The sequence below is a fragment of the Ceratotherium simum genome, chromosome 39, assembly GCF_057802395.1.
Source record: "Ceratotherium simum simum isolate JZ-2026a chromosome 39, ASM5780239v1, whole genome shotgun sequence".
NCBI lineage: Eukaryota > Metazoa > Chordata > Mammalia > Perissodactyla > Rhinocerotidae > Ceratotherium > Ceratotherium simum.
Genome location: NC_141938.1, coordinates 14,060,641 through 14,081,508, shown reverse-complemented (window position 1 = coordinate 14,081,508; position 20,868 = coordinate 14,060,641). Strand labels below are relative to the sequence as shown.

At 58.5% G+C, this 20,868-nt stretch overlaps 1 protein-coding gene across 1 annotated transcript in view; it reads left to right on the top strand.

Moving 5' to 3' along the window:
* The first annotated feature begins 896 nt into the window (after nucleotides 1-896).
* The window catches only part of CELF5 (CUGBP Elav-like family member 5), a 49,857-nt gene continuing 29,885 nt past the window's right edge, over nucleotides 897-20,868 (top strand). Inside the window, 1 exon segment of the mRNA XM_087425256.1 lies at nucleotides 897-1,155. Coding sequence (XP_087281382.1) covers nucleotides 897-1,155 — 259 coding nt within the window.

Sequence of the window (20,868 nt, the reverse complement as noted above, 5' to 3'; positions counted from 1 at the left end):
ATGTGGGATGCGGGATGTGGGATGTGGGGTGCAGGATGCTTGCGGGATGCAGGACGCTCGCGGGATACAGGACGCGCGCGGGATGCGGGATGTGGGATGCAGGACGCTCGCGGGATGCTCGCGGGATGCAGGACGCGCGCGGGATGCGGGATGTGGGATGCAGGACGCTCGCGGGATGCTCGCGGGATGCAGGACGCGCGCGGGATGCGGGATGTGGGATGCAGGACGCTCGCGGGATGCTCGCGGGATGCAGGACGCGCGCGGGATGCGGGATGTGGGATGCAGGACGCTCGCGGGGGGCTCGCGGGGTGCAGGGCCTTGCGCGATGCGGGATGTGGGATGCAGGACGCTCGCGGGATGCTCGCGGGATGCAGGACGCGCGCGGGATGCGGGATGTGGGATGCAGGACGCGCGCGGGATGCAGGACGCTCGCGGGATGCTCGCGGGATGCAGGACGCGCGCGGGATGCGGGATGTGGGATGCAGGACGCGCGCGGGATGCAGGACGCTCGCGGGATGCTCGCGGGATGCAGGACGCGCGCGGGATGCGGGATGTGGGATGCAGGACGCTCGCGGGATACAGGACGCGCGCGGGATGCGGGATGTGGGATGCAGGATGCTCGCGGGATGCAGGACGCGCGCGGGATGCGGGATGTGGGATGCAGGATGCTCGCGGGATGCAGGACGCGCGCGGCGCCGCGGCGATGCGCGCTCCGGCCGCCAGGGGCCGCTGCGGAGCCGCCCTTTTGTGGTCCTGATGCTGGAGCGAGCGGGCGCGCGGAGGAGGGAGGAGGGCGCGGGGACCGGGCGGGAGGGGGGCGGGAGGCGGCGTCCGTCGCTCCAGCTGCGAGTCCGCCCGCCGCCGCCGCCGGCTCGGTCCCGCGCCCGCCGCCCGCCATGGCCCGCCTGACGGAGAGCGAGGCGCGCCGGCAGCAGCAGCAGCTCCTGCAGCCGCGGCCCTCGCCCGTGGGCAGCAGCGGGCCCGAGCCCCCCGGGGGGCAGCCCGACGGCATGAAGGACCTGGACGCCATCAAGCTCTTCGTGGGCCAGATCCCGCGCAACCTGGACGAGAAGGACCTCAAGCCGCTCTTCGAGCAGTTCGGCCGCATCTACGAGCTCACGGTGCTCAAAGACCCCTACACCGGCATGCACAAAGGTGGGCGCCCCGGCCCCCCCTCCGCTCTCCTCCCGCGGCCTCCCCGCCCCACCTGCCGGCGTCTTCTCTCCCCCAGCCCTCTCTCCTCGCCGCCTCCCTCGGCTTGCCTCTGCCACAGCGCCGTTTCCCCCCCCTGTTCCACCCACCCCCTCCTCCCCCCTCTGGGGGTGCAGCTGACAGATCCGAGCTGGCCCCTCCCTCTCCGCCCCCTCTCCCTCCTCCCCACCTTCCGGCATCCTCTCTCTCTCTCTCTTTCCTTTCTCTCCTCTCCCATCTCCCTCTACCTCCCATCCTCTCCCCCAGCATCCTTCTCTCTCTCTCTCCCTCTCCCTCCCATTCCCTCTAGACCCCCACCCCTTCCTCCCTCCCTCACCCGCTCCTTCCTGCCCCTTTGCTGGGGGAGCTGCCCCCCCTCCCGGCCCCCCCCCCTTCATTCAGCCTCCCTGGACCCCGTCCGGGAAGTTTGCACCTCTGGACTCTGTTGCTTTGGTCATTCTCACAAAGCCAGGCCGGCGGGGCAGGTCTGGCCGGCCGCGGGGGACACGGATGCCCAGGACCCCTGGCTAACCGGTAACTACAAAGGAAGCGGGGGTGGGGGGCGCAGGGAGCTGAGCCAGGCTGGGGGTGGGGGAGCGCCAGCCTCGGGTGGATAAAATGCTACCGCTCGCCCTCCCCCCTGCCCACCCTCTCTGTTCGGAGCAGCACCCCCCCCCTCCGCTTCTCTGCCCTCCCCTCCCTGCCTCCACCTTTGGCTCAAGTTAAAACTGGCCGAGCCTGTTAGCAATGTGTCGAGGTCTGAGGCCAAAGACGATGAGCCTGGACCGTCCATCTGGCAGAGCCCAGATCCCGGGGTGGACGGGGAGGCGTGGGCGACCTGTGAGCGCGGCAGGGGAGGCCGCTGGGGCGGGGAGGCCTGCCTGTCTCCCTCCCCCGTGACTCTCTCTCTGATGGCATGCTGGGAGGGGGTGCCCAGGGAACGTGGCCCCAGCCTGGGCTCCCATCACGGGCCCAGTGTCTGAATTGGGGCAGCTCTGACAGCTCTCCTGTCGGGTGTCAGGGACCGGGCGTGGGGGTGGCCAAAGCTTTGTGCTGGACACCCCTGGCAAGACCCTGGAGGGGCCTCGGGGATGGACCAGGGCCCATGACCTATTTCAAACCCCATTTGTCCCCATCCTTCCTCCATGTTGCAGGCGCAATAAGCATGACTTACATGTTTGTTGAATGAATGAATGAATGGATGGATGAATGAATGAATGAATGGATGGATGATGGGTTGGGGCAAGCCACAGGGAGAGTCTGGTGGGATGGAGACCAGACCTGTCACTTCAGCTAGACCCTCCAGCTGGTACCCTGGGGGCAGAAAGGAACCCCTCCCCTCCCCCACCTCTGTTCAAATCCAACCATCACCAAAAAAAAAAAAAAAATTGAGCCTGGAACATCTAACTCGTCCATGTGGCCTAGGAGGGCAGGGGGCTCGCGCTCGCCCGTGAGTCAAGCTCAGGGGTCTACGGCTGCGTGGAGGGCTCTTTCCACACACGCTCCACACACGCTCACCCCTTGGTGTGTCTGAAGAGCCCATTTCTAGAAAGAATCTGATGGGAGTGGGGGGGTGTCCACGTGGCCCCCCAAATGTTGAATGGAAAGGCTGTTGGTGAGCTCTGGGCCAGGGAAACAGATGGGGTGCAGGGGGATGGAGACGCCCAGGGGTCCTTCTCCCACTTCTCAGTTTTAAATCTCCCCTGGAAATCCCCCCACCCCCACCCCGCCGCCAGGAGAGGTGGGGGGGCTGTGGCTGAGTTTTTACCCGGCCCAGAGCCTCAGTTTCCCCACCATCAACAGAGCAGGGCCGGATGAGTGTGGGTTATGTTTTTTCTGGCTGGAGAGTGTTAGGATTGGGGGCGCTTCAGGGTCTTTCCCATTTCTGAGCTTTCCTCAGAGGGTGAAAATTAGGAAGCGGGGCGTCCACGACACCCAGCCCTCAGTGTGCGCTTTGTAGGGGCCCTGGGTCAGTCTGAGCCCAGGATGCCGGGCCTGGGGGTGACACATGGGGGGGCTTCCCCTCGTGTCCGCCCCACAGTACCCTTAGGTCAGGAATGGACCCCCCTCTTGATCCCACCTGTGCTGGGTCTGGTGGGACCTCACCTGTGGGAGGGAGCTGGGGGGCAAGCTGGAGGTGGGGGCGTGGAGGGCCAGCGGCCAGGATGGAGGCCTGGGTTTGGGGCTCAGCTGTGTGACCTCTGGCTAGTGGCTGCTCCTCTCTGGGCCTCAGTTGAAGGAAGGTGGAATGATGAATGGATGTCGGCGGGAGAGGGGAGGTCCGGGCCCCACTCGCCAACGCTTATCTGGTTTGGTTTCTTGGGGGTCAACAGGGTGCCGGCTGTCCGGCGTTGGTGCCGGCTGAGAGCGGCAGGGGTGGGAGGTGGAGAGAAATCCCCCCCAGAGCCTTCTGGGCCCCGGATGCTATGGGATCCTGCAAGGCTGGGCACCAGGGCAGCTGAAAGGGCTAGAGGGGGGCCGGGCGCAACGTCCATTGAGGGTCACCGTGACCCCAGCCCCCGGCATCGCCACTATCCTCGCGACCATCGCATCCTCCATGCTCGTGTTCAGGGGTCTGTGTGATCCCCCCCGAAGGGACCGCCACTGAGGTGGGCTGGCAAGCATCAGTGCATTTCCCATAGGAGGGAAACTGAGGCCCGGAGGGGCACATACTGGTCCCAAGGCTGACCAGAGCTGGTCCCCCTCACCCCCTGCCTCCCTCCCAGGCTGGGGGAGCAGAAGTTTATGTGTGTGACGAAGGGGTGACAGCTTCCCCCAGACCCAGAGTGAGGCCCCCCAAAGATGATGCTGGGGAGGGAGGGGGCTGGGGCATCTGATGGGCACGGCCAGGGGTGGGGCGGAGGCACCCCGGTTCCCAAGGGCCTGTGCAGGGGGCTCCATGCTGGGGCCCAGAGAAAGGCAGGGGGTCCAGCTGGGCCCCTGGGCTCTGGGGATGGGGCTGGGTGGGGGGAGAGGGAGGGAAGCGAGGGGTCCTCAGAAAGAGGGCAGCCCGTGGGCACCGGCTTGTTTTGTTTCTAAGGCAGAGAGATGGAGATGGAGAGAGACAGAGAGACAGAGATGGAGAGACACAAGGAGAGATGGAGAGACACAGAGATGAGAGAGAGACAGAGAGAGGGAGAGACAGAGAGAGGGAGAGACGGGGGACCCCCCCCATGCACACACAGGGAGAGACAGAGGGAGGGTGGGAGTGAGGGAGAGAGACGGAGAAGGGGGAGCAGCGAGGCCACCAGGCTGCTCCCCGCCCCCCAGGTCTGCCTCCTCCCGAGAAGGGGGCCTCCCCCTGTGCCCCCAGCCCAGCCCAGGGGCTCAGGTCGGGAACTGGGGCGCCAGGATGGGGCTCCCTATGGCCAGGTCCAGGCATTGCCCCCTCCAGTCCCCTGATAGTGGACAGACCCCCTCTGGGATGTCCCTCCAAGGGGGCTGGGAGCACGTGGGGGCCCCGAGGTGCCCTCTCCCCCATCAGGGTGACTATGGATGCCCCCCTGCCCGGGGCAGGCGCCCAAAGAGGGCTGTCCTGGCTGCCGTGTGGCCCCCCCGCTTATGGTGATCGCATATGCGTTTGCATGTTAATGACAATATTTGTCGTAAGGCGGAGGTTGAGGGGCCGGGGCGGGTGGGGGCGGGCGGGGGCCTGCGGTTGCCATGGGAGCCCCAGCTGCTCTGCTCGCCGGTGGAAGGGGGCTGGAGCTCGCGGAGCTCTGAGGCGTGAGATTCCTTGTGTGACGTGCCAGCCCCGGGGGACGCGCTGCCTGGCAGGGGGACGGAGGGGGAGCGGCTCTTCCCACGGCGGGGGCGGGGGCCAGCCACCGGGGCTGGCTGTGTGGCCTCGAGCCGGGCGCCCCCCTCTCTCTGCCTCAGTTTCCCCAGCCGCCCATTCTTCGTTGATTTAACAGGCTTTTATGAGGCCCCTGGGGCCTTACGGGCGACCGTGACATCATTTCTGCCCTCCTTCAGGCAGAGAGCAGTGATTAGGCGCCTACTGTGTACCAGCATTTGTTCACACGGAATCCCTATGGGGTTCATGATGGAGTGAACAAGACACGAATCTGTCTACCATATAATCAACGTGTATTGAGCACTTGCTGTGTACCAGGCCCCCTTCTAGGCCCAGGATACAATATGGGGCAAAATAGATAAAAATCCCCCTGGGACCCTTCCCACCCCCCCCAGAGCCCTATCTGGTCGGGGGACACGGTGAAGAACTAGGAGGTGACAAGGCATCGATGTCAGGGCTGCGATGGTGGAAACACACCGGCGGGGACCACCCAGAGGAGGCCCCCACCCCTGCGGGCGTGGAGACCAGGAGGGCTTCCTGGAGGAGGCGGCCAGTGTGGGAGAGCACTTAAGAGCGTGGCGTTGAGACGAGTCAGTTTCTCTGCGTCTTACCGGCTGTGTGGACTCAGGCAGCATTTTTATGTCTCTGAGCCTCAGAGTTGTCATCTCTAGAATCCGGAGACCAGCGGGCTCCCGTCTCAGAGGGGGTTGAGGGAAGGTGAGGACCAGACTGGCGGTAAAGCTCGTGACACAGGGCTGGGCACAGAGTCCGTGCTTGGGCAGTGGGAGCTGGGCGTATGGTGTGCCTAAGCTGAGACCACCAGGGGAGAGGGGTCTGTGATGGGAGAGGTGTTCCTGGCAGACGGCACGTGCAAAGGCCCGGAGGAGAGCTAACGCTGGAAGCTTCCGTTTCTGTCCTGCTGGGAAAGGAGTGAAGGGCCTTGGGAGCCCCAGGATCCCCTTCTGATGTGGGGCTCATCTGGCCCGGCTTTTCTGAGAGGTTCTGGAATTGGGGATGGATCCAGGAGCTTCTCTGAAATAGGCTCGTGTCTCTCTCTTTCACCCTGCTATTGGCCAATGGCAACCTGGCCATTAGGAACACTCAGTAGGACCACACTATTCATTCATTCATTCATTCATTCAGCCAACACTTCCTGAAAGCCTTTTGGGGCCTCCTCTTGTACCAATCAAGGGAGGTCTGAGAGCCTGCTGATGGAGAGACAGAGCTGGTCGTTGGCACCTACCGACACAGTGGTCAGGGTTGGGTCAGAGGGAGAGATGCAGGGTTGAGGGAACTGGATAAGGAATCGGGGGCTCAGCTGGGAAATCTGGCTGCCTGGAGGAGGGGCATTAGATCTGGGGCTTTGAAGGGTGAATAAGAGCTTGCCAGGTGGAGAAAGCATTTCATTTATTTATCCAGAGATACACTTACTGCATTCTGGGCCTTGCGATGAGTGTGAAACACGGCAGTGAGTTGGCCAGGTGGAGGTCTCTGTCCTGCTGGCTACGGGCAGAGAGAGCTGGGCTCGCAAAGGCCTGGAGGTGTGAAGGGGCATGGAGGAGGAATTAAGTGAGGCCTGGGAGATGAGGCCAGAGAGTCAGCAGGGGCTGGACCCTGAAGTGCCTCAGATACTGGGCTGAGTTTGGACTCTTGCCTGAGGGCACTGGGAGCCATGGAAGTTTTTGGAGCAGGAGAAGTTCTTGGTTAGACCTGCACGGAAAGGGAGCTGCCATTGCCACCACCAGCCTCTTCCCAGCCTCGCAGCCTCGCTCAGGATGCTGACCCCCTAGACACCTGGGTGGATAACATGGAAGCTCCCCCTGGGGCGAGGCCCACGGTGTGGGAAGAGAGGAGTGCAAAGAAGCAGACGTGCTCAGAGGGCAATGGTTCTCAGGGAACCAGCTTCCCCTCCCCCACAGGGATCAGATGAGGAATTGGGGCTCAGAGAGGGCCACACCCGGCTGCAAGTCACACAGCGATATAGCTAGGTGTCACACCCCCCAGCCTGAGCCCTGACCCATTTTGGAAGAGGATTAGAGGAGGCAGAGAAAGAGACGTGATGTGGAGACGTAGAGTCAGGGGGAAAGCCATCCAGGGAGGCTGGACCGAAGGTGACCAGGGCCAGAGGGCGGGGCTGCCAGGTTTGGAAGACACTGACCTAGCAAAGTCCTGTTGGTCCGGGGTCCTGGTGATCACCACTGACACGTAAGCTCTGTGAGGACAGGGACTGCGTCTGGTTCGTCATTTTGCAGCGTAGCATGTGGATGAAGGAGGGCGCAAGGGAATGAGGATGGGAGGATGGGGGAGAGGTGGGATGGGGGAGGGTGTGCTGGCTAAGATGGATAGAGAGATGGATAAGTGAGTGGGTGGATGTAGGCACAAATGGACGGACGGATGACAGTGACTCAGTGGATGTCTGAGTGGATTGGTGGATGAAAGTGTGGGTAGGTGGATGGAAGTATAAATGGATCAATGGGTGGGTGGGTAAATGGATGGGTGGATGGAGGATGGATGGGTGGACAGATGATAGATGAATGGGTGGATGGATGGATGGGTGGATGGATGGTTGGATGATGGATGGATGGATGGATGGATGGATGGATGGATGGGTGGGTGGATGGATGGGTGGGTGGATGGATGGATGGATGAATGGGTGGATGGATGGATGGGTGGATGGATGGAGGGATGATGGATGGATGGATGATGGATGGATGGATGGATGGATGGATGGATGGATGGATGGGTGGATGGGTGGGTGGATGGGTGGGTGGGTGGATGGGTGGGTGGATGATGGGTGGATGGATGGATGGATGGATGATGGGTGGATGGATGGATGGGTGGGTGGATGGGTGGGTGGATGGGTGGGTGGATGGATGGGTGGATGATGGGTGGATGTATGGATGGGTGGATGTATGGATGGATGGATGATGGGTGGATGGATGGGTGGGTGGATGGATGGGTGGGTGGATGGGTGGGTGGATGGGTGGATGGGTGGATGATGGATGGGTGGGTGGATGGGTGGATGATGGATGGATGGATGGATGATGGGTGGATGGATGGATGGGTGGATGGATGGATGGATGGATGGAGGATGGGTGGATGGATGGATGGGTGGATGGATGGATGGATGGATGATGGATGATGGGTGGATGGATGGATGGATGATGGGTGGATGGATGATGGGTGGGTGGATGGATGATGGGTGGGTGGATGGATGGATGGGTGTGTGGGTGGATGGATGATGGGTGGATGGGTGGATGGATGGATGGATGATGGGTGGATGGATGATGGGTGGGTGGGTGGATGGATGGGTGCGTGGGTGGATGGATGATGGGTGGATGGGTGGATGGATGGATGGATGATGAGTGGATGGATGGATGGATGGGTGGATGGATGGGTGGCTGGGTGGATGGATGGGTGGCTGGGTGGATGGGTGGGTGGGTGGATGGATGGGTGGATGATGGGTGGATGGATGATGGGTGGGTGGATGGATGGATGGGTGGATGGGTGGATGGATGACAGATGGATGGGTAGATGGATGGATGGATGATGGGTGGATGGATGGATGGGTGGGTGGGTGGATGGGTGGGTGGATGGATGGATGGGTGGATGGGTGGGTGGATGGATGGATGATGGATGATGGATGGATGGATGGATGGATGGGTGGATGGATGGGTGGCTGGGTGGATGGGTGGGTGGCTGGGTGGATGGGTGGGTGGGTGGATGATGGGTGGATGGATGATGGGTGGGTGGATGGATGGATGGATGGTGGGTGGATGGATGGGTGGATGGATGGGTGGGTGGGTGGATGGGTGGGTGGATGGATGGATGGGTGGATGGATGGATGGATGATGGATGATGGATGGATGGATGGATGGATGGATGGGTGGATGGGTGGATGGATGGGTGGCTGGGTGGATGGATGGGTGGATGGGTGGATGGGTGGGTGGGTGGATGATGGGTGGATGGATGATGGGTGGATGGATGATGGGTGGATGGATGGTGGGTGGGTGGATGGGTGGATGGATGGATGGGTGGGTGGAAAAATAGATGGATGATGGGTGTGGGTGGGTGGATGGAAGGAGGGAAGTTGGATACCTCCCCAACATTTCCACCTTTCTCCTCACCTGGTGACTGGGAATGGCCATCGGTCTGACAGACTTGGTTTCCATTGCTGGCTCTGCTTTTTATTTCTGTCTGATCTTGGACATGCCGCCTTATTTTGGGGGACTTAGCTTCCTCATTCATACAAGAGAAGGAATATTGATAGCTGTCTTCGGAGTGTAATTGTAAACTTTAGAATAAGTTTATATAATGTGATTAACATCATTACTCTGAGTAACGGCTTGCATATCCATAGCTTGAGGTCCATAGTGGTCAGGCAGTCAGAATGTCAACAGTTTTGTAAGTCTCTATGACGTGCCAGGCACTGAGCTAGGCTCCTGGGACACAAAGCAATCCAGGCAGGAGGAGGGGCTGATGATAAATTAATAAAGAAACAAATAAGATTTAGTTAGGAGTGAGTTGTTATGAAGAAAATAAAACAGGATGTGTGTTGTGGGATGACGGCTTACCTTGGGTGGCCAAAGACAGCCTCTCTGAGGAGGTGACATTTGAGATGAGACCTGAAGGACAGATGAGAAAGCTGTTGTTCTAAAGCCAAGAGAAAGGCATTCCAGGCAGAGGGCACAGCCCGTGCAAAGGCCCTGGGGCAGGACCAGGCCTGGCACGTGGGAGGGACAGAGAGGAGCCCGCGTGGCTGGAGCAGAGGGAGGAGGGGGAGAGAGGGAGGAGGGAGGGCAGGGAGGGGACGGGGCAGGTCGTGCAGGGCCTGCGGGGCCGCGGGGAGGACGTGGGCTTTTACCCTGGGGAGCTCAGAATCTGGAGAAGGCGGACTTTGGTCCTCCATCCTCTAGATGGGGAAACTAAGACACAGAGTCCTAGAACGTGGCTGGAGCTTCCTGCCACCGCAGTTGAACCCAGCTCCTCCGAGGGGCTCCCGAGAGATGGCACTCCTCCGGGAGGTGCCGTGGAGGGCGGATGTGTGAGGGCTAGAAGCTGGAGTGAAGCAGCTCCTCCCGCCCCCTCATCTCCCAGCAGCCTTTGAGTGTGGGGTCTTCACCTCTGAGAGGTGGGGAGGGGGCACTCATTTATATCCTTGTCCTGAACTTCTGCTAGGGTGAGGGACCAGATGAGACATCCCCGCCACAGCTAGGGCTCCCCAGAGCACCCTTATACATGTGCGGAAATGGAGGCCCAGAGAGGGCAGGGCACCTCCCCAAGGACACACAGCAAGTTCGTCATAACAACATCAGCGCCTGAAGGGATTTGGGGCTTCAGGGTCATTTCTTCAGCCACCCACCCGCTCCTTCTGTCAATTACTTTTTGAGTCCCTACTATGTGCCACTGATGAGCAAATCGGACCTACTCTGTGCCGGCAAGTGGCGAGCTGGTCCTAAGGGCTGTGCTATGTGGTGGCGGCAGGGCAGAGAGGGGTGTCCTGGGGGGTGAGCCTTGGGTTGAGAGCAAAGCCACAGAGAGGAGGTGCAGTGGGGTACACCCCACACCCGCACGATGGCTGTTACCAAACCGAGCAGAGGACAGCACGTGTCGGCGAGGACGTGGAGAATTGGCACCTTGTGCGCGGCTGGTGGGAGTGGAAGATGGTGCCGCCGCTCTGGAAAGTCGTCAGGTGGCTCCTCAAAAACGTCAAACGTCGAGTGTGATCCAGCAGTTCCGCTCCTGGGTCTATATCCAGCAGAATTGAGAGCGGGGTCTCGAAGAGACGTTTGCACACTCACATTCATCGCAGCGTTATCCACAGTAGCTTAAGAGGAGGAAACAGCCTAAATGTCCATGGACGGATGAGGGATGAACACAGTGTGTCCACCCAGATGCTGGAATATTACTCAGCCGTGAAAAGGAAGGAAATTCCAACACCTGCTCCAACGTGGATGGACCTTGAGGACGTGACGCTCAGTGACATGAGCCAGACACAGAAGGACAGACACTGTGTGATCCCCTCACAGGAGGCCCCTAGAGGAGTCACATCCACAGAGACAGAAAGTGGACGGTGGGGCCAGGGGCTGGGGGAGGGGAGGGGAGTCAGTGTGTCATGGGGACAGAGTCTCAGTTTGGGGAGATGGAAAGTTCTGGAGATGGATGGTGGGGATGGTTGCACGACACTGAATGTGCTTCATGCCACTGAGCTGTGCACTTAAAATGGTTAAGATGGCGAATTTTATGTGTATTTTACCACAGTTTTGAAGAAGAGCTGCATGGAGGAGAGATGGGGATATTGGGGAGGGGGTGGGGAACCAGAGTGAGGCCCCTGGAGGCAGGAAGGGGGCTGTGTGGGGGGATCAGGAGGAGACCGAGGTGAAGGGTGGTGGGGGGCGTGTCGAGAGCAGAGGCGAGCGGGCGGCAGTGCTGAGGATGGGAGGGGCCGCAGAGGCTGGTGGTCTTGCTTTGACCTGAGGGCACTGGGGAGCCATGGCGGGGTTTAGAGCCTGCCAGGGACATAGCAGATCAGAGCTGGGTGGGGGATGTTCCTCCGGGGGCCTGTGTGGAGGAAGGACGAGGGCAGGACGGGAGATCAGAGGTCAGAGAGGCGGCCGAGCCATGGTCTAGGCGTCAGAGGGTGAGGCCTGAGCTGGGCCTGGAGAGGAGGGGACAGCTGGAGACATATTTAAGAGGTCAAATCATTAACTCTTGGCGGGGTAGGTGAGGAAGGGGGAGGGATCTAGTGAAATAGATCTTAACCAGGGGACACTGGACAATGTCTGGGGACATTTGTGGTCGTCATGGCTCATGACGGGAGAGGGAGCCACTGGCATCGAGAGGGTGGGGCCAGAGATGATGCTCAACCCCCTAGAGTATCCAGGATGGCCCCCCACAGAGAGTGACCCGGCCCTGATGTCCGCAGTGTGGAGGGGGACAATTCCTGGTGTAGGGTGACACCAACATTCTGGCTTGAGCACTTGGTGGGCAGTATGTTGTCCTGGACACTCTCCCCTCTCTCTCATCCCCCAGCCATATCCCTCCGTCAGCAAATCCTGATGGCTCTGCCTGGCCAGCCCCATCATCCCTGGCCTGGACCAGCACAGCTGACCCTGCCCTCGCCTCCACAGTCCGTCCTCCCCGCAGCCCCCACCAGAGGGCGCCCGTGAGCCCTGAGTCAGGTCCCCCCTCCTCTGCCCACAGCCCTCTGGGGCTCCCCCCTCCCTCGGGGGAAAAGCCCACGTCCTCCCCGCGGCCCCCCAGGCCCCACACGACCTGCCTCGTCCCCTCCCTGCCCTCCCTCCTCCCTCTCTCCCCCTCGCTCCCTCTGCTCCAGCCACACAGGCTCCTCGCTGTTCCTCCAACACCCCAGGCCCGGTCCTGCCCCAGGGCCCTTGCACTGACTGTGCCCTCTGCCTGGAATGTGCTTCCCCCAGATCTGTGCGCGGTTTGCTCTCTCACTTCATTCAGGCCTTGGCTCAAATGTCACCTCCTTAGTGAAGCCTCCTCTTCCCCAGATGCTCACATGCCTCCTCCCTCATCCCCTTCAAACTTCACCTTCTCAGTGAAGCCATCCTTGCAGACATGATTTATAGTTACGGCCACTCTCTGGCACTCCAAATCCCTCTTCCCTGCTTTCCTTTTTTTTTTTTTTTTCTGTGAAAATGAAAACTTCTGACATACCATAGATCATAGATTTTGCTTCTGTTTTGTTTTTCTTTCCTCCCCAGTAGGATGGAAGCCCCATTAGGATGGAGATTTTTGCCTTTTGTGTTCACTGCTGTGTCCCCAGTGTGTAGAATAGTGCCTGGAACACTGGATAGGTGGATGGATGGATGGATGGATGGATGGATGGATGGATGGATGGACAGGTGGATGGATGGATAGGTGGGTGGATGGATGGATGGATGGATGGATGATGGATGGATGGGTGGATGGATGATGGATGGATGGGTGGATGGATGGACGGGTGGATGGATGGACGGGTGGATGGATGGGTGGACGGATGGATGATGGATGGACGGATGGACGGATGGATGGACGGACGGATGGATGGACGGATGGATGGATGATGGGTGGGTGGACGGATGGATGGGTGGATGGATGGGTGGGTGGATGGGTGGATGGACGGGTGGATGGATGGGTGGGTGGATGGATGGATGGATGGGTGGATGGATGGATGGACGGGTGGGTGGATGGACGGACGGATGGATGGATGGACGGACGGATGGATGGACGGATGGATGGATGATGGGTGGGTGGACGGATGGATGGGTGGATGGATGGGTGGATGGATGGGTGGACGGGTGGGTGGATGGACGGACGGATGGACAGACGGATGGACAGATGGATGGGTGGATGGGTGGGTGGATGGAGGGGGGGAGGGACAGGTGGATAGGTGGACGGACAAGTGGATGGGTAGATGGATAGGTGGATGGATGGATGAATGAATGTATAACAGATGGGTGGACAGGTGGATGGACAGATGGGTGGTGGGTGCATGGAGAGGGAATCGCTGGTGCCGTGATGCTGACTGTAACCATGGAGGTAGTCAAGAGTATCAGGGGGAGATCGAGGGATCCAGAAGGGTCCCGAGAAGCCCCAACATGTGAGGCTAGGGCAGAGGAGGAGGCAGCAATGGAGGCTGAGGGGCAGTAGTCAGGGAGGCAGGAGGTGTGCCCGGAGACGGTGCCCTGATGGAGGGGTCTCGGGAGTGTGAGCCCTGGCCCCAGGCCTTGCCCCTCGGACAGGAATGGATGAGTTTATAAGTGCGGGGAGAGACCATGGATAGGGGAGAGGACCCGTCAGCCCCACTGTTCTCAGCGGAGTGGGGGCCAGAGAGGATGGAGGAGGAGGGGGAGAGGTCGCCCCACAGCGGAAGGGGGTGGCTCCTGTAATCTTTAGTGGGTGGTGTTGTGATTCCCATTTGAGGGATGAGACGGTGGAGGCTCAGAGAAGTTAAGTGACTGGCCCAAGATCACACAGTAGAAACGCAGTGGGCATGGTGAGGGCCCCGTCTTTAGTGCTGGATTACAGAGCTCAGGTTCAAGACCAAGAATGTGGGGTGCCCGGCATGCAGGGGGTTGGGGATCAAAGGGATTTGAGACGGGGGTTCACATGATCGGTCATGGTTGGGATCCCGGCTGGGGAGAGGAGGAGGAGATGCTGGTGATCAGGGAGATGATGAACAAGGGTGTGTTTCCTGCGTCTGTTTCCCCAGCACAGCTGGCGCATAATAATTGCTCAGGGAACATCGACTGACCCTGCGTGAGGCATGGTGGGGGAAGGGAGGGATATAAATGAATCAAGTGTGGCTTCCGCCTTCAAGAGGGGGTCTCGATATTAGCAGGTCAGTTTGGAAACAAAATTTCTCATTCAGTCAACAAGTATTTATGGAGCACCTACTGTATGCCTGGCGCTGTTTAGGTCCTGGGGACCCAGCACTGAACAGAACACATGAAAACCCCTGTCCTCGTGGAGGTGACATTTCGGTGGGGGGACAGAAATAAACAAATGAAATATACGGCATGTGAGATGGTAATGAGGGATAGAACAGGGTGTGGTGGGGGTGAGGGCATTTTAGACAGGGTGCCCAAAGGAGGCTTCACTAAGAAGGTGACATTTGAGCAAAGGAAGTGAGAGAGTGAACTGTGCAGAGACCTGGGGGAAGCACATTCCAGAACAGCCCGTGCAAAGGCCCTGGGGCAAGACCAGGCCTGGCGTGTGGGAGGAGCAGAGAGGAGCCCGTGTGGCTGGAGCAGAGGGAGCCAGGGGGAGAGAGGGGGGAGGGAGGGGACGGGGCAGGTTGTGCAGGGCCTGGGGGGCGGTGGGGAGGACGTGGGCTTCTCCCCGGAGGGAGCGGGGAGCCCTGGAGGGCTGTGGGCAGAGGAGGGGGACCTGACCCAGGGGCTCACGGGTGCCCTCTGGTGGGGGCTGCGGGGAGGACAGACCGTGGCGGGCAGGGTGGAGGGAACTGACCTGGTCCAGAGGGGTGACAATGGGGGACCAGGATGGAGCCTTGAGCAGTGGCCAGATTCTTACTGAGCAAGCACTGTGTTCTCGGCCCAACGCTGGGGACACGTCTGTGACAGGGACACACCCTGTCCCCACCCCCAGGGGGCTCGCAGCCCCGAGGGGAGAAGGACGTGTTACTAGGTAGTCACGGCACGAGCGAGCAGAGCTGGGACGGGGGACTCACGGGCACGGGAACCCCCCATGGGGCGCCGGACCCAACATCGGTGGGGAGTGGGGGGCTTCCCAGGGGAGGGGGCGACTCAGATGGGCCCTGAAGGTCGAGAAGAAATGAGCGGGGCCAGGACGAGGGCGTGTGGACCATGGAGAAGGTCAGTGAGAGGCCCAGCGTGGGGTGTGGCCGGGGTCAGGGTGCAGCTGGGCACGGGGCAGCGTCCATTGGGGTCAGTCCCCGGACCTACCAAGCTCCGCAAGAAGTGACAAAAATCCAGACTTATGCGTGAAAATACGAACTATGAATAGGAAGCAGGAAAAACCAATTTTTGCCCTTCTTTTCAAAACAGTGTTTCTTTTTGGGCCGTTAGATCAGTGTAACAAGCTTCAGCGACTTAAGCAGTGCCCAACGCTCTGGAATTTTCTGACACTCAGAAGCCCTTTGCCCACCCCTGGTTTGCGTTCAACTTCAGGGGTTGTTTCTGACGTGCTGTGTGACCTCAGGAAAGCTGCCCGGCCTCTCTGAGCCTGGGTTCACTCCTCTGTCGGGGGGGGGGTGAGAACAGCCGCTGGGGGAGAGGGGATTCCAGGGAAGGCCGGGGGGCGGCTGCCCCAGGGCCTGGCTCCAGGCACACAGCCGCGACTTCCTCGCCGTTTGGGGGAATTTTAGCCGATCCTGGGGATCCTTTCTCTGATGGCCCCCGAACCCTCCGATCCAGCAGGGCCCAAACCGGGTTCCACGTCTTCCAAACTGCTCCTCCTCCGGGGTCCCCGTGTATTAGTGTCCTGGGGCGGCCGTGCAAGTGACCACAAGCAGCAGAGGTTTATTCTCTCCCAGTTCTGGAGCCAGACGCCCGAGGTCACGGTGTGGCGGGGCCGCGCTCCCTCCGGGGGCTCCAGGGGAGGGTCCTTCCTGGCTCTCCCAGCTCCCGGGGGCCCCGGGCGTCCTTGGCTTGTGGCCGCATCACCCCAGTCTCTGTCCCCATCTTCACGTGGCCGTCTCCTCCCCCTGTGTCCCCTCTTCTGTCTCTTATAAGGACACTTGTCATTGATTTGGAGCCACCTGTTTATCCAGGATGAGCTCATCTCGCCATCCTTAGTTACACTTGCAAAGACCCTTTTCCCAAATAAGGGGCCATTCACGGCTTCCCGGAAGTGGACATATCTCCTCCGGGGGGACCCCCATTCAGTAGGCTGCACCCTCCCGGGGATGCCCCACCATCCAAGCAAGTCCCAGGCACCCGCCTTCCTACACCCTCCCGTTCCCTTGCCCCCAAAGCCCTGTTTGGGGGTCCCATCCATCCCTCCTCTCTGTCCTTGTGGTCCCCCTCGGTCTCCTCGCCGGCCTCCAGCCTTCTGTCCCGCTCTCCTTTGTGCTGCCCCAGAGGATCTTTCCAGCACACAGCTCTGCGCCCTTCCCCTGCTCACACGCCTGCTGTGGCTCCCCACTGCCCTCGACACCAGTTCAGGCTCCTCACCTGTTTCTCAAAGCCCTTCGCCCCCGTCCATGTGCCCCTCCTCCAATGGCATCTCTCGCCACCCGCCACACCCCTCAGAATGCACATGTCCCAGATGCCAGACACAGCTGCGCCTGCTCCCTATGCCCTCAGTTCCAAGGGCGCCTCCTCCAGGAAGCCCTCCCCCAGGCAGAGCTGTCCCTCGTCCTCTGAGCTTCCCCTAGCCCTGCGTCCCTCCCTCTGTCTCAGGCTGACCACACACAGGGGTGTGTCCATCTCGGCCTCTTCCCAGCCGGGCAGCCGTAGCATCACCCATCAGTCCGGGCGTCGTCCCCAGAGCCCAGGCTGAGCAGAGACTAGTTACCACGGCCACCTCTGTCCCCTTCCTCAGAGAGAGCATCCCCAGGGCTGGAGAGAGGAGCGTCCTCATGGGCTGTGACAAGAGCCCTGTGCAAGGGGTCACGCAGATATGGGCTCATGTTCTAGCCGTGTCTCTACCTGTGGGTGACCTGGGCCACTGTGAACCTCAGTCTCTTTATCTGTAAGGTGGGCACTATTCTCCCCACCATTGAAGGCTCTGCAGGGTTGCTTTGGAGCCCCAGGTTTGAGAGGCCTGTATCATTAAGTAATTCCCTAATGATTCAATGTATCTACATCAAACAATGGGGTCTAGACTAGGTCGTAGGTGGCACAAAATGGTCTTTTCATAGATGCTCTGAAGGCCACCTTCATCTTAAAATATTAAAGGTTTGGAGTGAATTTCCGAGAAGATGGCAGAATTGGGGTCTCCGCCACTCCACACCCCAGGGACCAAAGCCCCGAAGTGCAGTGGATGGGAGCGAAGCCCGTGATGTCGGATACCCTAGGGTTCAAATTTCAGCTCTACCCCTTACCTGCTGTGCAGTCTTAGGCAGGTCACTCTGGCTCTCTGAGTCTCAATCCTTGCATACTCTGCCTAATACCCTCCTCCTAGGATTCCTGCAGGGACGAGAGGGACGTGGAGAAAGTACTGAGGACAGTGGCCGCGCTGTCGACGTGCCCAGGGAATCAGCTGTTACAGTCACTGCTGTTATCTTATAAGAGAGAGGATATGGCGGTGGAGAAGGGTACAGGGTGGAATTAGACCTCCAGGGTCCAAATCCTGCCTCTGACCCCTGTCTCTGTGTGACCTCGGGCAGATGGCTTAAAGGCCAGTGCCTCAGTTTCCCCATCTGCAAAATGGGGAAAATAATAGATACAATAGTGCCATTCTCTTGAAATAGTCTGAGGATGAAAAGGGTTAGGTGACATGTCCCTGTAAGATGCCCGGGGAGGGTAGGACTGCCCTCTCTTCCTACCGCACCCCTCCAGACCCCCAGGGCTCAGCCAGTGTGGGGAGGGACAGCTGGACACCAGCCCCAGCCCCTTGTCATTAACAAGGCTGATGTGTGGGGAGGGGGCGGCCGGGGCTGGAATTGGGGCGAGAGGCTCACTCGATGTGGACACGGGATGGGCTGAGTTTTCCCTCAGAGGGTTCCTCTGAGACTGGGACGCAGCAAACCAGACCCTGCACAATTGAGATGGGGTCCACGGCATCTGACCCAGCCCCACACTTCTCAGAAAGGTGGCACTATTTTAAGGTTCCTTTCAGGGAGGGGTAAGGCAGGGGCCTGCCTATGGGGACACGGGGAAAATTTTAGAAAAGATGCAAGTTCCAGGCAGTGTATCCAATTGGTTAGCGCACAGTCCGTGGAGCCTGTTTAAACCCGGGATGTTCCACTTACCGGCTGTGTGACCTTGGGCAAGTCACTCTCCCTCTCTGTGTCTCATCTGCTCCTCTGTAACATGAGGACAATACTAACAGCTACTGTGTGGGGTTGTTGTGAGGATTAAGTGAGTCAGTATGGAGTATAAGCTTATTAGTATTAAAAGCCAGTGAACTTTACTAACGTCACTAAAATTCTGTGCTGGTTGGGAACGGTACTAATTTGCTAGGGCCGCCGCAACGGTGTACCGCACACTGGGGCAGCTTAACGACAGAAATGTGCTCTCTCACGGTTCTGGGGGCTAGGTCTGAGACCAAGGTGTCCGTTCGGTGGGCTCCTTCTGAGACTGCGAGGGGAATCTGATCCAGGCCTCTCTCCCGGCTTCTGGAGGTGCCGGCAGTCCTCGCTGTTCCTTGGCTTGTCAATACATCCCCCAGATTTCTGCCTTCACATTTGCATGGCGTTCTCCCTGCGTGCGCGTCTCTGTGTCCGAATTTCCCCCTGTACAAGGACCCCAGTCCTATTGCATTAGGGCTCGCCCATCTCCATTATGACCTCACCTTAACTAATTACATCTGTGACGACCGTGTTTCCAAACAAGGTCACATTCTGAGGTCCTGGGGCTTAGGACGGCAACATATGAATTTGGGGGAGGGGGAAACAATTCAACCCTAACAGAAATCGAAAGTCAAGGCCTCTATTTATCTAGAAATGGGTAAACATCACACATTTTCACCAACTCGAAAAGAGAAGCTAGGAGTCCTAGAAGAGATTGGACCCAGAGGCCAGGAAACCTTTCAGCACCGGGGACAGCGGCTCGCAATTTCCTTTTTTCTCTGTCTCGCATCAAACCTTCCAGGACCAGAGGCTGACGGCCCTGAAGGTTGCGGAGGGTTCCACTCTCCTCTCCCAGGACCAGCACCCTCCAGGTTCTTCAGACGGGGCTCCACAGGCAAGAAATGACCCAAGGAGGAAGGGGTTTGCCCCTATTTTATATCTGCCTGCAGCCCAATTTCTTGCCAGCCATGCCTAACTTCTCTCAGGCCTTTGGGCTAGTTGTCTTAACATCTCTCCTTTCCCTGAAGACCTTAGGGGATTAAATTCAGAAAATAGAAACACACACAGAGTGGAAAGACAAGTCATGAATTGGGAGAAGATGTTACCCACAAATAACCCAAAATGGATAAGCACACACAATATATAAAGAATTCCTACAAAGCAACCAGGTGCCGGGTTTCATTAATAACTAGAGGAATGGACGTTAAAATCTCAGTGAAATACAATGGCACACCCACCGTAATGACTAACATTTAAAAGGCTGGCGAAACCAAGAGTTGGTGAAAAGGAAGCGAGAATAGGATTCTCAGACCCCATGGTGGAAGGATGTATTGGTACAACCCACTTTGGAAAACTGTTTGAAAGAATCGATTAAAACTAAATATATACCTACCTTATAAGCAGCAATTCCACTCCTGGATATGCCTTTGTGCATCACAATACATGTACCAGAATGTTCCCTAGCAGCTTTGTTCGTGATGGCCCCAAACAGCAGACAACCCAAATGGCCATCCACAGGAGGATGGATAACCAATTTGTAGTATATTCATAGGATAAAATATTATAGAGAAACACAAAGGAATATACACACAACCACGTGTTGTTGGGTATAAGTTGAGTGGAAGAAGGTGGACGCCAGAGTGTAGATAGGCTATGACCCATTTATCTAAGTTCAGAATCAGGAAGCCCTCAGCCACATCGAAATCATAACAAAAAAGCAAGGACGTGGTTATCACAAGAGCGGGGGGAGCAGTTACCTCCAGGATGGAGGGGATTGTGGTGGGGTGGGAAGAACGCTGGGGCTTCTGGTGGCTGCCATGTTCTACTTCTGCACCTGTGAAATGGTTACGTGACTTTATAATTATTTGTTACATTCTACCCTTCCAGGTTCTGCACTTTTTGGGAGAGGAATGTGTTTGAAATATATCCAAATTACAATTTTTTATTGTGGTAAAATATACATAACGTAAAATTTACCATCTTAACCATTTTAAGTGCACAGCTCAGTGGCATTAAGAACGTTCACATTGTTGTGCAACCATCCCACCATCCATCTCCGGAACGTTCTCATCCTCCCAAACTGAGACTCTGTCCCCATGAAACACTGACTCCCATCCCCTCCCCCAGCCCCTGGCCCCACCATCCACTTTCTGTCTCTGTGGATGTGACTCCTCTAGGGGCCTCCTGTGAGGGGATCACAGAGTGTCTGTCCTTCTGTGTCTGGCTCATGTCACTGAGCGTCATGTCCTCCAGGTCCATCCACGTTGGAGCAGGTGTCAGGATCTCCTTCCTTTCCATGGCTGTGTAATATTCCAGTGTGTGGATGGACCACATTGTGTTTATCCACTCACCTATTGATGGGTATTTGGGTTGTTTTCACCTTTTGGCTGTAGTGAATCATGCTGCTGTGAACACAGGTGTACAAATACCTCTTTGA